The sequence below is a fragment of the Trachemys scripta genome, chromosome 16 (assembly GCF_013100865.1).
Source record: "Trachemys scripta elegans isolate TJP31775 chromosome 16, CAS_Tse_1.0, whole genome shotgun sequence".
NCBI lineage: Eukaryota > Metazoa > Chordata > Testudines > Emydidae > Trachemys > Trachemys scripta.
In genome coordinates, this window is record NC_048313.1 from 6,245,233 (window position 1) to 6,260,829 (window position 15,597).

Consider the following 15,597-nt stretch of genomic DNA (forward strand, 5'->3'; position numbering starts at 1 on the left):
CGCGCCGTGGGGGGGACCCGCGCCGCGGAGGGGACGGAGGGGGGACCCACGCTGCGGAGGGGGGGGACCCAAGCCATGCCATGGAGGGGACGGGGGGGGACCCAAGCCGCGCCGCGGAGGGGACGGGGGGGGGGACCCGAGCAGCGCCGCGGGGGGGACCCAAGCCGCGGGGAGGAGGAGACCCGCACCGCGCCGTGGGGGGGGGAGACCCGAGCCACGCTGTGGGGGGGGAGCGGGACCCGCACCGCGCCGCACCGCGGAGGGGGACCCGAGCCATGCCGCGGGGACCGGGCCGGGCCAGAGCCGCTGGGGCCTGCAGGAACGGGCCGCGCCTCCCCGGAGCCCTTCTCGCACCCCCACCCCAGCTTACCTTGTGCTGCTGGCCCACCCCTGCTTCTTTTCAGACTTCCCGCGAATCAAAGCAGGGGAGGGGGCGGGGCGTTCAGGAGAGGGGAGGAGGGGCCGGGGAAGTGAGCTGGGGGCGGGGTTGATAGCTGCAGCGCGGGGCCCTCTTGGCGCAGGGCCCAATTCAGCCGAATCGGCTGAATCGGCCTAAAGCCGGCCCTGATCACAATCACCCACCGAGGTGCTAGTGGGTAATGACTTGGAGAACTGGCCGGATAGCACTCAGAGTGTCCTTACCCGGAGCCGGAGCCAGCGAGGGACGTGGGACCTCCTGAGTGGGGGGGCCGAAGCGCCGAGGGGGGGGCTTGAGAGGGCTGGGCCGGAGCCTCCGTCCCAAAGTGGGAAACTGAGGCATCACCAGCCAGGGCTGTGTTCTCCAACCCAGCAGCTGAATTCCAGACGGAGCTGCAGGAGGATCCCCCCTTGGAGAAGCTGAGGGCCCTGGCTGGCCACGGCGGTGCCGGTTCCCAGGGGGAGGACCGCCGGGAGCGATTCCTGTGGGAGAAGGGCAGGGGCGGCTCTAGGCACCAGCAAAGCAAGCAGGTGCTTGGGGCGGCCCATTTGCAGGGGCGGCAGGGATCCAGCCCTGGGAGCTGAGAACCAACAGGGGACCCTGGGAGCTGTAGTTCCTTGCTTAGCTCCCTGCCTATAGAGCCAGGGAAAGAACTACATTTCCCAGCATTCCCTTGGCCGCTATCAACGGGGAGGGAGTATGGTAGCTGAAACCTCATGCTGCAGCTTGCTGTGAATGGAGAGCTCACTGCTAGAGCGGGTGGCCCTGTGAATGGGGAACAAGTGTGCCCAAGGCGGAGAAGGCTTTGGCCCAGATATCCCCTTCAGAAGATATCCCCAGACTGGATTAGGGATACTGGTGTGACCTCACCTTGCAGCCCCCAAAGAAGGAATTGCGGGGGACTAAATGGACAGTGCCCCTCTCTATCTGAAGCCTAGCAAGGGAGGTCCATGGATCCCACTAGAATTTAAAATGGAAAGTAAGGGAGGGGAGGCCCTGCACCTGGGCAGCTTTAGATACAGTACCAGGCACGTAGGAGGATTTCCACTTCTGAGCATTGGAAGCAGAAATTGACTTTTCCTTTCCAGATTTAGCTAATATTCAGACAGGGTATCCATCACCTGCCTTCCAGATTTGAACACCTCAAAATTCAGGAGTGGTTAAATTCAATTTGGGCAGCTGTTACTTCATTTCTCCTAGGGTTACCATACGTCCGGTTTTTCCCGGACATGTCCGGCTTTTCAGCAATCAAACCCCCGTCCGGGGGGAATTGCCAAAAAGACGAACATGTCCGGGAAAATGGCGGCTCTGCTCCTCCCCTGACTCTTCGGCTCTGTTTAAGAGTCGAGCGCTACGGGCTTTGGGCAGCCCCCATACCTCCAGACCCTGAGCCGCCGGAGCCCGGGAGGGGAAGTGCCCGGCTGGGGGCGCAGGGTCAGAGGCATAGGGGCTGCCCGAAGCCCAAGCGCTACCGGCTTCACGGTTTGCCAGGAAGCCTCCAGACCCTGCGCCCCTGGCTGGGTGCTTCCCCTCCCGGGCTCCAGCTGCGCTGGGGAAGCGCCGGCCGGGGGCACAGGGTCTGGGGGCTGCCCGGCAAACCGTGAAGCCGGTAGCGCTCGGACAGCCCTTTCCGCGTGGCTGGGAGTGGGAGGGAGGAGGGGGCGGAGTTAGGCCGGGGAAGGGGCAGAGTTGGGGCGGGGCTGGAGGTGGGGAAATGGGTGGGGCCAGGGCCCGTGGAGGGTCCTCTTTTTTTATTTGCTAAATATGGTAACCCTAATTTCTCCCAAATCAAAGATACTGATCCACTGTAACTTGCTGTAGAAAAAGTAGAATAAATTGAGCAAGAAATGCTTCCCAGTGGTTATTAGGACTGGAATTGCTATTTTCAACAGCCATTGTCTTTATTTGTTTAAAAGGAAGACAGTGATAGTGCATTGGCAAATTCCCCCATAGAAACAAAGAATGGAACAAAAGAATAATAAAGGCACCTCAACTTTTCCTCCTTTATGGAGGACAGTCTTATAATATGCATCCAGATATCCTCCAGTCACACAAGCTGAAAATTGTTCCACTTTACTGCAGTTCTGTAACCATATGGGAACCAATCCTGTCTGTGTGCTGTGCACATCCAAAATTCCTGCTGAATGACCCGCCCTGGGAGCGAGTTACCAGTGACCCAGGGCTGGGGCGGAAGGAGGGTGCAGGTGGCGGGGGAGAGCCCAGGGCTGGGGCGGCAGGGGGTGCAGGTGGAGGGGGCAGAGCCCAGGGCGGGGGCGGGGGGGGGCGCGGGGGGGGGGCGCAGCGGGTGGGGGGGGGGGAGAGCCCAGGACTGGGGAGGCAGGGGAGCACGGGGGAGCGAGCCCATGGCTAGGGCAGCAGGGAGGTGTGGGGGGAGCCCAGGGCTGGGGTGGGGCCAGCCAAAATTTTTTTGCTTGGGGTGGCAAAAAACCTAGAGCCGGCCCTGGAGAAGGGATTCCTGTACCGGAAATGGACTGGTTCAGGGCAAACTGAACCTTGGGAAGCCAGGAGGTAGTAGGGTGACCAGACAGCAAGTGTGAAAAATTAGGATAGGGGGTGGGGGGTAATAGGAGCTTTTATAAGAAAAAGACCCAAAAATCAGGACTGTCCCTATAAAATCGGGACATCTGGTCACCCTAGGAGGTAGTTGGTTGTTCCCCAGAGGTACCGCCACGAAGTGTTGTACTTGGCCCACGACATCCCCCCAATATCCCCCTTTCGGGGCATCAGGGCATCCGGCGCACCAGGCAGAGGCTGCTGCAGAACTTTTACTGGCCCGGGGTCTTTGACGCTGTCCGACAGTATTGCAGGACCTGTGACTCCTGCCAGAGGGTGGGGAAGGCCCGGGATAAGTGTAAAGCCCCGCTGAGACCTTTGCCCATGATAGAGGAGCCGTTCCAGAAGGTGGCCATGGACATAGTGGGGCCCCTCAGCAAGACGACCCGGTCAGGGAAGAAATACATCGTGGTGGTGGTAGATTTTGCTACGCGCTACCCCGAGGCGGTGGCCTTGTCCTCTATCGAGGCAGACACCGTGGCAGACGCGCTGCTGACCATCTTCAGCAGAGCGGGGTTCCCCAAGGAGGTCCTTACAGACCAGGGGTCTAACTTCATGTCGACCCTGCTCCAGTGATTGTGGGGTAAGTGTGGGGTCTGGCACACCTGGGCCTCGGCCTACCACCCTCAGCCCAACGGGCTGGTGGAAAGGTTCAATGGGACCCTAAAGAGGATGCTGAAAACCTTTATGGACCAGCACCCACAGGACTGGGACAAGTATTTACCCCACCTGCTGTTCGCATACAGAGAAGTGCCCCAGGGATCCACAGGGTTCTCCCCGTTCGAGTTGCTGTACGGGAGGAGAGTGAGGGGGCCCCTGGACTTGATGAGAGCCGAGCGGGAGGGAAAGGCCTCTCCCGATGGGGAATCAATGGTGGAGTATGTACAGACTTTCCGGGAAAAGCTCGTGGAGCTCATGGGCTTGGCTAGGGGGAACCTAGCAAGGGCCCAGAGGAAGCAGAAGGTCTGGTACGACCGCTCAGCCCGTGCCCGCTCATATGCTACCGGGGATCAGGTGATGCTCCTCATCCCCGTGAGGAAGAACAAGCTGCAAGCGGCCTGGGACGGCCCCTTCAAGGTCACCTGACAGGTAAATGAGGTGAACTATGTAGTCAAGGCCGTCCCTACCCATACGCAAAGTACGCAGCTGTGGAGGGCACCAGGAAAGCGATGTGATGCTACAGCCTCTGCTCCGCCTCTTCCCTCCCCTGCTCTGCCCCAACTCCACCCCCTCCCCATGGCCCCTGCTCCACCCCCGCCTCGCCCCTTTTCACCCCCACTCCACCCCCTCCCCAGGCCTTGGGAACGGGGGGGCTGTGAGTGCAGGGGAGGGTCCTGGAGGGTGGATCTGGGTCTGGGGGAAGATCTGGGGGTGGGGGTGGATCTGGGGGGTTCTCCCCAATGGCTGCACTGACCGGGAACATTTCAGTTCCCCAAGGGGATCTAGAGCCCACGGACGGGCCCTGTTAGCATTTGTATGAGTTGAAATAAATCCACGGGCCACCCCCACCCCCAATCCTCTGAGCCTGTGGGGGGCAGGACATTGAACCAGGGGACGGTTCCCATCTGCTTCGTCAGATTTGGCTCCTAGGTACTCCGTGGGTGCGTTGGGGGCACAGAAGAACGGGGCCAGGTCTGAGCTCATGGGGGGAGTCTGGGTTGAGTTTTGGGGAAGGTTCGGGGCTCAGTTCCTCTTTTCCCCACCCCACGCATCCCCTCCCCCGTCCTTGATGTTACCGTCCTCCCCACAGACTGATACTCACCTCCCCACACCCCGCTGTGCCCGGCCAGCCAGCAGCCTGGAGAGGAGACGGCTCATTAGTGACCAGATCCCAGAGCACATGGATCCCACGCCCTGGTCTCAGATCCCCACCCCCCACCATGGGCACACGCCCTGGTCTCAGATCCCCCCCATGGGCACACGCCCTGGTCTCAGACACACACATACACCCCACCTGTGGACACACACTCTGGTCTGAGATCCTCCCCCTCCCCCCATGGACACACACCCTGGCTGTCTCTGATACTCACCGAGGAGGAGGACGGTGAGAGCAGACGACATGACGGGGCAGTGGGGACCCCTCAGCGCTGCCACCAATGCCCTAGAGCCCAGCTCCACCGAGCCTAAGGCCTGAGTGCGAGCAGAATGAGGAACTGCGCCGGGGGCTGCAGCCCCAGGAAGCCCGTGATGCGCTCAGCCCCTTTCCACCCCATCAGATGGTTTCTCTGCAATCTCCAGCCCAAATCTACTGTGGTCAGAGCAAAGTCAGATCCCTGCAACACCCAGCAAACCACATCCCCTCCTGCAGCTGCCCAGCCCCTGCCATCACCTCCCAGCCCCACATGGGAGCTGCCCAGTCCAAGGACCAGCTGGGAAAGGGGAAATCTCAGGAGGTGTCAAGAGGTGACCAGGCTGCCCTGACCTTTTCCAACAGATCCATCTAACCTCCCTGGAGTAGGAGCTCAAAGCAGAGGAGGGCTCCCCACCCCCACACAGTGCCCCTCACAGAGTGACCCTCTCCCATGGAGCTGGGAAAAGATTCCTTCCTGACCCAGCTGGGCCCAACGCCTGCCCTGGAGCATGAGGGTGGAGGGGCCTGGCCAACCTCCTTCTCAGGTAGTGTCGCTGCAGATGTGGTTCTTAGCCGAGTGATGTGGCACAGAGACAGGACAGAAGGGTGTGGGGCTGGGAGGGGTTGTGGTTTCCGGCACCTGTGAAGGGGTGGATGTAGGGGTAAATTTAGAGCCTGAGTTATTAAAGAAGGAACCAGTAAATCTGTGAAAAGGGGAACTCTGCCCAGAGCCGGAGCTCGCTTCCTGTTTCTGGTACCAAAAAAACCAACGAGGAGTCCTTGTGGCACTTTAGAACAAATTTAGTGAAACTCGGCATAAACCTGATGCCCCAGCGGCTACCTTGTAATATACCCTGGCACTGGGAGGGGAGTGGGGTCTAGTGATTGGGGGGTGGGGGACTGGTTGGGGGGTGGGGTCTGGTGCTTAGAGAAAAGGACACAGATCAGAACCAGCCCCCTAGAGGTGAAAGGCCCCGTGTCCCTTCCCCAGCCCATCCCCGGGGCCGTGGGTCTGCGCAGCTCAGGGCCCAGGGCAGAGCTCACAGGGGCCGACAGCTGAGCCGAGCTTCCCTCTCCGACCCCAGGATGCTGTGAAAGGGTGTGACGAACTGGGCCTGTTCTCACTGTGGTCTGTGAATGCTGACAGGGGAGTGTGCTGNTGTGACGAACTGGGCCTGTTCTCACTGTGGTCTGTGAATGCTGACAGGGGAGTGTGCTGGGATAGTCTGCATTGCAGGATGGGATCTGCCCGAGGGCGCATACCTGAGTGTGTAACATGAGAACCCAGGAAGGGCTCTAAACCAAGAGAGCCCAAAGCACAGACCTCCAGACTGGAGCGCTGGGAGAAGACCACAGCCCAGTTGGAGCCCCAGAGGTATGGGGGTGGGAAAAGGGCACAGGCCGCATAAACCTTCCCACATGCGAACTGCGAGTGCCATCAAGCACCCCCAACCTAAGGGGGGGCGTGAAACTGGAGGGGCCTGGTGTAATTCTCACCAAGGAATGGGAGGGATGCGGGGGCATCCATGGGAACGGGGGTAGGTTCGAACTTCCCCGGGTCACTGGCTAAAGTGACCCTGCTCAGTTCGGTCTCGAAGGGGGGAGAGATGTGACGAACTGGGCCTGTTCTCACTGTGGTCTGTGAATGCTGACAGGGGAGTGTGCTGGGATAGTCTGCATTGCAGGATGGGATCTGCCCGAGGGCGCATACCTGAGTGTGTAACATGAGAACCCAGGAAGGGGTTGAAGGCGAGGCGACTCCTTAGCCCGGGAAACTGAAAAAGGCTGTGGGAGGGGTCGCTAAGAGCAGAGTGCTGGAAGCAGGCTGAAGAGATGGCTGGGAGGCAGAGATGGCTCTGACCCCCCAAGGGGGGCTGGGCTGGAATGGCCGGGGACCCCAAGATGGACCTAACTGAGGGGGTCCCTGTTGTCTGTGCCTGCAAGACCTGTCTTGGACTGTATTCCTGTCATCCAAATAAACCTTCTGCTTTACTGGCTGGCTGAGAGTCATGGTGAATCACAGGAAGCCGGGGGTGCAGGGCCCTGAGTTCCCCAATACTCCGTGACAAAGGGACACCCAGAATGGCGGGGGGGGGGGGCGACCAGCCCCCTGGAAAGGGGAGGGGACAAGAACATGGGGACAGAGCTCAAGACAACCCCCCCTCCCCGGCAGATGTCCCAGCTCTGGCTCCCCAGCTCGTTTGCCCTTCACCCCCCACCCCCGACGTTCACACATTGGGCCCCTCAGCCCCCCGATCTGCCCCCTGGCCGGTGTCCCCTCCCCCATTCTGTCCCCCAAGCCTGAGTTCCCTCACATCCCCCCTCCCCCCATTCAGGTTCCCATTCCCCCAGTTCTGTCCCCCATCCCGTCCCTTCACCCCCCGTTGTGTCCCCTCATGCCCCACGTCCCCTCCCCCTTTCTGCCCCCATCCCCTATCCCCTCACACAGCTGCCCCATCTCAGCAATCCGCGCTCCCCGCTTTGCTGTGGGGGGGCACCTACATGGGAAAGAGCCCCCCGGCCTGCCCCTCCCCACACTCACCCCCCCCCCATCAGCCCATCTCCCACAAAGCTCCCATCTCTCAGGCAGCCTGTTCCCTGTCAGGGAGGCTGAGAGGATGTGTGGGGCATTAAAGACCAGGCAGCGTGTGGGGCTGAGGGAGGGAAGAAGAATGTGGGGGGAGGGAAAGGAGGGGCTGAGACTGAGGGGGCAGGAGCTGAGGGGAGCCTCGGGCAGGACAGTGACAGAGGAGGGGGGATTTGGGGTCCCCCTATGTGTGTTTGAGACTGAACCTACCCCATGACCATGGGGGCGCCCCCGTCCCTTCTCCCTGCCCCCGCTCAGCTCAGCAGGGGTTTTGGCAGGAAACAATCCTGCCCCCGCTCGCACCTCAGACCCACTGAGGGGGGGGGGGCAAAGTGTGGGGACAGAGAAGGGGGGTCAGGAAAGGACACTAGGGGGCTGGGAATGTGGAGGGGCAGGAGTATCTAGAGGGGTGGAGATGAGGAAGAGGGGAGGGGATGCTGAGGCATGGGGGGTCATTATGGGGCAGGGAATGTGGGGCAGAGGGGAGTGTGGGGGCAGGAGACTGAGGGGAAAGAAAGTTCGGGACCCAGGACTGAGGGGGCGGGAGCAGGAGGGGGGCAGTGAGAGGGGAGCCTGCTGAGGGGTAGCGATGGCAGCTCCCTCCTGGGGGGCACCATCTGCCCCTCCCCCCTCAGACACCCCAACAATCCTACACCCCCCCCCCCAGCTCTGACCTTCTGTGGGGAGCCTGTCTGCCCTCAAACTCCTGTCCCCCATCCCAGCCCCCTCAACCCCCCTCCCGACACCCCCAACCTACTTCCCCCAAACTCCCAGCTCCCCCCAGCCGGCTGCCCCCAAACGCCCACCATGGGGGGGGCCAGAAGCGCCGGCGGCTAAATCACTCTGCGCCCTGTTGTGTTCATGGAGATGCAGTAAAGGGCCCAAGGTGCGAACACGCCCCAGCCCCTGCCCCACACTGAACAGGGTTAAACACGGGCTGGGGGAGGGGTCCAGAGCCCGCAGCCTGCTCAGCCCCACAGCAAACCCCCCATTGACCCCTGGGACCAGCTGTTACAGACAAAGCAGAGCAGGAACCAGGGGAGCAGTGGCAGGCGCCGTGTGAAACGAGGGGTTTGTTCCAGTCCCGGCCCCGTTCACTGGAGCGAGTCTCTAGCCGGAAAATCCCCCGGGTTTGGGTGTCTCCCCGCTGGCCCCGGAGACGCTAGTGACTGTCCTGGGAGGGCCGAGGAGCCGGCGGAGCTGGGCTGGAGCCGGCGTCGCCGCGGCTGGTGTTAAAGTCCGACCCCGTTTCCTCCCGGGTCGGGGGTTCAGCCGGGGGAGGGGCGATGGCGTCGGGGTCCCTCTCTCCAGCCGCTCTGCTCAGGACGTCTCCGCGGAGCAGGGTTCGTAGCGGTGAGTTGAGTGCCCCTAAAAGGGGTGGTGGGCGGCACAGCCCGTCCCCGCAATATTTTATCCACCAATGAGGCCTCGTTTCCAACACCCCAATTTTGGGTCATGGATTTCTGCTCCCCCACTTCTCCTGTGTCCCAGGCGGGCCCCAACCCGGCCCGTGGGTTTTGTCTGGCGGCCGCTCGGGTTGGACTAATCCTGTCTTTCTGTCTCGCCAACTTTCCCCGCAACGTTCATTCGTCCGGGTTCTCGTGACGCTGCCTGAACTTCTCACTCACCTTCGTCGGCTGAACCCCCCACAAGGGGACATTTGGAGGCTCCGCGACCGTTACCACAGTCTCCCCCCGGGGTGGGGAGATTTGGGGGGCAGGGCAGAGGAACAGGAAGTTCTGGGGATTTATACAATAGAAATGCAGGGCGGGGGAGGTCTAGGGAGAAGGGTGCAGCAGTCGGGTCGGGAGCAGTCTGGGAGGCAGGATTCTCGAGGCAGGGGGGTTTGGGGGCAGGGGGGTTTGTGCCGGCATCTCAGCCCCCCAAGGGGAAGCGGCTTGTTCCCCGGGGAGATTCTCTTCTCTGTACAGCCAGATCCAGGCTCCTGGGGGTGCAGAGAGACAGCAGGTTAGAGGGGCCCGTGTTGCCCTGCACCCAGGCCCTGGGGGGAGCAAGGGGCACAGAAGTGGGGGTCACCTCACCTAGGTGCTCCCCTCGGGCGGCTGTAATAGGCCTCAGCCAGGATCAGCCCCAGGACGAGCAGGATCACAGCGCTCAGCGCCAGGCGGGCGATGTTGGCGTGGGTGAAATCCGGGCGCCCCGGGGGGGCTGCTGCGGGGGGAAGGGGAGAGTCACTCGGCGGCTCAGACAGTGAAATCAGCAGCTGGCGCTGCCCCGGAAGGAGAGCCCCCAAACCCCCATCCAGCAGGTCTGGCCCATCTCCCCTCTGGGGGTCTCCCAGGCACCGCGGCTCTGGGGCCTCCCCAGGGCCAGGAGGCTGCGTCCTGCTGCTCTGCGGGTGACCAGGCTGCCCTGACCTTTCCCAACGGGCCAGTCTAGCCTCCCGGCCCCCCTGTAGTGCCCCTCTGTCCACCCCCACAGGTACCTCTGCCCTGGCCTGTCTGCTGTGCAGTGAGCCCATCCCCGGGGTATCCGGCTGCTGCCAAACACGGCCAGGCAGTGCGCGCGGGGGGGCGAGGCTGGTACGTCACCTGCTGCCCCCCACGTCCCGGTGGTGCCCAGGGCCCAGCCAGATGCAGCAGAACATCTATTGGAGGGGGAGGGTCGGGGATCCCCTGAGAACCCAGTGGGGGGAGGGCAAGGAGAGGGAATTCTGGGTAATGGTCACCCCTATTGCCAGGGGGACATCATGGGGCCTAGGGAAGGGGGTTATAGCCCCAGGTCCCCTGTGTCCAACGCCCCAGACTCTGCCCCACCCCTGGGATCCCCCACAGCTTCCTGGCCGCGACCTGCAGGGCAGGAGGCTTTGAGGGAGCTGGGGGGGGGTCTGGCAGTGGGGGAGGGGCAATGGGGCTGTCTCTCCATCCCCCCATGTCAATGAGCCCCTCCCTGTGGTGTCTGGGCCCCACCCACCCAGATTCATTGCCCCCGTTCCAGCCTCTGGGCACCGCGAGCCTGTTTCCAGGGGTGGTTCGATGGTGATTCCCCCCCGCAGCCCTGGTACCTGGCCCCACGCTGCCCGGGCAGGTGGGAGCTGGCGCCACTCCAGGCTTGGTCGGGTCGGTTCCCCCTGCAGGAATAGAACCAGCATCTGTCGGGGCAGAGGGAGGGGATGAAGCAGCAACTTAGTGATCACCCCACCCCCGACTCAGCATCAATCGTCAGTGTCAGTCCCGGGACGGGGGGGAGGGGGTTTTAGTGGCTGGGGAGTGAGGACACCCCCCTTCCCTCGCTGAATCCAAACCAGGAGGCACAAATTCCGACAGCCCAGACTCGCTCTGAGATCACCAGTGGGGGTTGGGAACCACACTGGATTCATCATTTCGGGTCCAGTTTTCATGTAGACAAGGTCTTAGTCCATCTTTGTATCCATCACCAGATGTGCTCCCATCTGTCCACTGCCCTATGTTTCCAAGGACCCACATTCCCACTGACCCGTGGCCACCCCCCGCCATGGATCTATCCGTCACCCTCTACATAGAAGAATTGAACCCATCAGTTCTCTCTGCAGGGACCATCCTCTTCCAAACGGCCCAAATGGCCCCGTGGGCGTCTGTGCAGGGAGCCCTGTTCCCTGGGGGATGAATTGTTCCATTTCTCCCGCTCACCTTCTCCCTCCGGTTCCGTTGTGGGGGGATCCGGCTGCTGGGGCCCAGCTGGGTCGGTTCCCTCTGTGGGATTAAAATGAGCATCGGCTGAGATGGGGGAACCTCATGTTCTGGTGCGAACCCCAACACCGGACAGTCACAGCTCCCCCCAGGGCAACCCCACTCCTAGGACGCAGGGAGATGGAAGGTTTGGGGTACCTGAGCTCTACAGTGAGAAGGAAACAGACCGTGAGCCAGACCTTGGCACAGTCACTGCACCCAGTCCTCGCCATGGAGCCCCTGGGAGAAAACCCAGCCAGAGGAACCGCTGGGAGCTATGCCCAAAACTGCCTAAAATCCAGATCACCCCTCTGTACCCCAGTCTGGGAGCCAGTCTGGGTTCTATCCCCAGCCCCAGTGGGGTGTAGTGGTTAGATCGGGAGGGGGCTGGGCGTCAGAGGTGCTGGGTGCTGCACAGACACAGACAAAAGGTGAAGAAGGATAATCATCCCCCATTCTTACAAGGGGAAATGGAGGCACATGCAGGTTCAGTGACACCACAAGGTTGCCTGGGGTCAGGGATCTGCCCTCCCTCATCCCCCTAGCTCCAGTGGCTGGGGAACCTCCCCCAGGGACTCTGTATCCACTCCCCGGCCAGGCATCCCCTCTGCTGGGCCGAGGGCTCAGGGTAGAGCCTGGCTCTGAGGATCTCATTGGCCCAGAGACCCCCTGTGGGTCTGATTGCGTGTGGGGCTGGGAGTGGGGACACTGAGCCAGGCCCCCCACCTGCTACAACAATCTGCATGTAATCACTGGGATCCGATCAGTTGGGCGGCTCTGATCTGGAGCGAGATCGGCAGCTGTAGACCCCTGCGTCTTCCCACCTGGTGCTGGGGATGGTGAATTCACCCCCATCCCCAGCAGCGTCCAGCTCCCGGATTTCGATTCCACCTTTATACAGAAATAACCTCCTGGCCTCGCACCGACACTGATAGCGGAAGGTGACGGCTCCCCCGGGGCGATCACCCCACTGGGGCTGACGGAGATGGAGGGTCTGGGCGGAGGGAGCTCTGCGTTCACACGCAAACAGGAGTGAGATGGGGAGACACAAACCCCTCCCCTTGTGTCTGTCACCTGCCCTTAGCGCCCAGCCCCAGGGACAGCGCCGGGGTAACAGACTCCTCACTGCATCCACAGTCTGTTACTCCTGGGGCAATTCTGCACATCTGCGGACGTGCTAGGGTTGCCAATTTTGTTTGGCTGTATTCCTGGAGATTTCTTCACATGACATAATCTTTAATTAAAGATTAATCTATAATTCCTGGAAACTCCAGGCCAATCCTGGAGGGTTGGCAACCCTAGGACACGCATGATTCATCTGTCCTGCATAATTTTGTTTTTTACCCACAGAAAATACATTCTGCCCCAGAAGTGCTGCAGTTCCACCTTTTTCCCGCCAGGGCCCGCTGTGGCGCAAGACCACCCAGCAGCATGAACACTGCCCGCTGTTCTGGCCCCACAGCGGCCCCTGGTGGGCAAAAGGCGGAACTGCAGCACTTCTGGGGCAGAATGTATTTTCTGTGGGGAAAGAAATTCTCTGCCTGCCCCGTGCTGCAGAATTCGCCCAGGAGCAGAAGTTCATCAGAGCACCTGCCCCAGAGCCAGGTGAGGGCAGAGTGGGGCACCCAGGGCTGCTGGGGGTCACAGACTGGGGCTCAGGAACTAGTGGGGTGACAGCATTGAGTCTGGGGATGGGGGAGGAGGCTGCAGGGACACATGAGGATGGGGGTTGCAGGGACAGGGGCTGATGTGCCTTACTGAATGGGGGAGGTTTGAGGCCAACCAGAGTCTGAATGGGGGAGGCTTCCCAGCTCCCTAACAACACCCCCCCCAAAAAAACCTTCTCCCGCCCACGCCCAACACCTTCCAGAGTCACTCCCAGGCTCCTCCCCACTCCCTCAACTCCCCCATTACCCCTGACAACCCCAAGCCTTTGCCCTGCTTCTGACAGGTGCAGGAAACACAGTTCTGTCGTGTATTTTAAATGAATTACCCAAAGTTCTGCGTTAATACGCCTAGTGAGGGATATATTTAAAAACAAAAAATGACCAGAATCTTTTGGTTTTCGTCTGCAGTGTTACAGACACACTCGCTGACAGATATTTTGAAATAAATGACCAAACTTGAAACTGTCATGATTATAGTGTGTTAGTTTGACAAATAAAATATGCAGCTTTTTGCTGAATTTTCAAATATTTGTGCGGAATTTTTAATTTTTTGGTGCAGAATTCCCCCAGGAGTATACAGTTGTCCAGGCTGCTGGGAAGTGAATTCAGTACTGGGGGTGGGGCTGGCTGGGCAGCCCCTGGGCCCCGACTCCTCTGTGCATCCCCTGAACAGGGGCAGCCCGGGGGAGCATCCCCCTGGGAAAGGATGGCTGCTCAACAGCTCCCCCTGGGGGCAGGGATCCCCCCTCCCTCAGCCCTGAACCTCCAGCAGCTGCTGCTCTCCTCTGGCTGGGGAAACCCCCAGTGACTCTATCCCCACTACCCAGCCAGGTGTCCCCTCTGCTGAGCCCAGGGCAGAGCCTGGCTCTGAGCGTCCCACCAGGGTGAGACCCCCCCAAGGGTTCAGGTGGGTGTGGGGCTGGGAGTGGGGAAGCAGAGCGAGGCCCCTCACCTGCTACCACCAGCTCCACGGGGTCGCTGGGCTCCGACCAGACGGGTGGGTCTGATTTGGTGCTATATCGGCAGCTGTAGCTCCCGGCGTCTCTCCGGCTCACACTGCGAATGGGAAACCGAGTCACGTCCCCAGCCGGCTCCACGTCCTGCAGCGCGTTCGGGTTTCCATCTTTGTACAGAAGGAACCTCATGTTCCGGTGCTGACCCCGACACTGGAGGGTCACGGCTCTCCCCAGGGCGACCCCCCTGCTGGGGCGCAGGGAGATGGAGGGTTTGGGGTAGTAGGTCTCTGCAGTGAGAAGGAGACAGGCCGTAAGACAGACCCCGGCACAGTCACTGTGTCCCGTCCTCACCGCATGGCCCCAGAGACGGGGCCCCTGGGAGAAAACCCAGCCAGAGGCACCTCTCCGAGATCCCAGAGATTCCTGGGAACTACGCCCGAAACTGCCTGAGGACCTAAATCCAGAGCACCCCTCTCTACCCATCTATCTACTTAATGGGCCCCCCCAGCCCAGTGTCCCCCTCCCCATTCCCAACCCCCCATGGGCCCATCTAGCCAGTATCTCCCCAAGGGTGAGTGCACAGAAGCCACCAGTAACTGCTGCGTCTCTGGGTCCCCGGCCGGATGTCCCATCTGCTGGGCCCAGGGCTCAGGACGGAGCCCGGCTCTGAAGGTTCCATCAGGGCGGACACTCACCGATGGTCTGGCTGGGTGTAGGGCTGGGAGCGGGGACACTGAGCCGGGCCCCTCACCTGCAACAATGATCTGCACGATGTCACTGGCATAGGACCAGTTGAGCGGCTCCCATAGGGCGTGGGATCGGCAGCTGTAGGCCCCTGCGTCTTCCCACCTGGCGCTGGGGATGGTGAATTCGTCCCCGTCACCCTCCAGCTCCCGGATTTCAATTCCATCTTTATACAGAAATAACCTCCTGCCCCAACACTGACACTGACAGCGGATGGTGACGGCTCCCCCCGGGGCGATCACCGCGCCGGGGCTGACGGAGATGGAGGGGCTGAACCAAAGGAATGCTGCATTCACACACAAACAGGAGTGAGATGGGGAGACACAAACCCCTCCCCGTGTGTCTGTAACCTGCCCTTAGCGCCCAGCCCCAGAGACAGCATCAGGGGTAACAGACACCTCACTGCATCTACAGGGAACCTGTGGGCCGGGTTCTGATCTCAGCCCCTGGGGTCAATCCAGAGTCACCCCTGGCTGCAGTGGGGACAGTCCCCATGGGAGTCAATAACAGGAGGTTGAAGTGAGTTTTGGGGTGAAGGTTCAGGGCTCAGATCCTCTTTTCCCCTCCCCAACCCCCGTCCTAAACACTAAAGTTTCCCCAGCCCCACAGATACTCACATCCTGACATCCCGATCTGCCCGGCCAGCCAGCAGCCTGGAGAGAAGACGGATCATTAGGGACCAGATCCCAGAGCAACTGGATCCTACACCCTGGGCTCAGATCCCCAGCGCCCCCCACCCCCACCTGCCCGCCCACCCGCCATGGGCACACGCCCTTGTCTCACATCCCCACCATGGACAAATGTGCTGATCTCAGATCCGCCCCCCCATGGAGACACACCCTGGTCTCACATTCCCCCCACCCCCATGGGAACACATCCTGGTTTCACATCCCCCCCATGGAGACACACCCT

The 15,597-nt window shown here is 61.2% G+C and overlaps 2 protein-coding genes across 2 annotated transcripts; both read right to left on the reverse strand.

The window, feature by feature from the left end:
- Window positions 1-569: 569 nt before the first annotated feature.
- On the reverse strand, window positions 570-5,392 carry LOC117888885 (basic proline-rich protein-like). The gene is made up of 3 exons (XM_034792671.1): window positions 5,023-5,392; window positions 4,755-4,790; window positions 570-900 (listed from the first exon to the last, which is right to left on the reverse strand). Exons 1-3 carry the CDS (start codon window positions 5,051-5,053, stop codon window positions 590-592), a joined length of 378 nt encoding a protein of 125 aa, XP_034648562.1. The 5' UTR covers window positions 5,054-5,392; the 3' UTR covers window positions 570-589.
- Window positions 5,393-9,494: 4,102 nt separating this feature from the next.
- On the reverse strand, window positions 9,495-15,333 carry LOC117888946 (leukocyte immunoglobulin-like receptor subfamily A member 6). Its single transcript, XM_034792742.1, has 7 exons — window positions 15,303-15,333; window positions 14,693-14,971; window positions 13,938-14,228; window positions 11,280-11,342; window positions 10,676-10,762; window positions 9,693-9,822; window positions 9,495-9,595 (listed from the first exon to the last, which is right to left on the reverse strand). Exons 1-7 carry the CDS (start codon window positions 15,310-15,312, stop codon window positions 9,526-9,528), a joined length of 930 nt encoding a protein of 309 aa, XP_034648633.1. The 5' UTR covers window positions 15,313-15,333; the 3' UTR covers window positions 9,495-9,525.
- Between the last annotated feature and the right edge of the window lie 264 nt (window positions 15,334-15,597).

Coding starts and splice junctions, on each gene's coding strand:
- LOC117888885 (XM_034792671.1), bottom strand. CDS start 5,053: ATGTCGTCTGCTCTCACCGTCCTCCTCCTCG. Junction 4,791..5,022: donor TCTCACCGTCCTCCTCCTCG/GTGAGTATCAGA, acceptor TCTCCTCTCCAG/GCTGCTGGCTGGCCGGGCAC. Junction 901..4,754: donor GCACAGCGGGGTGTGGGGAG/GTGAGTATCAGT, acceptor CTTCTCCCACAG/GAATCGCTCCCGGCGGTCCT.
- LOC117888946 (XM_034792742.1), bottom strand. Junction 10,763..11,279: donor AACGGAACCGGAGGGAGAAG/GTGAGCGGGAGA, acceptor CTGCCCCGACAG/ATGCTGGTTCTATTCCTGCA. Junction 9,596..9,692: donor CGCCCGAGGGGAGCACCTAG/GTGAGGTGACCC, acceptor CTGCACCCCCAG/GAGCCTGGATCTGGCTGTAC.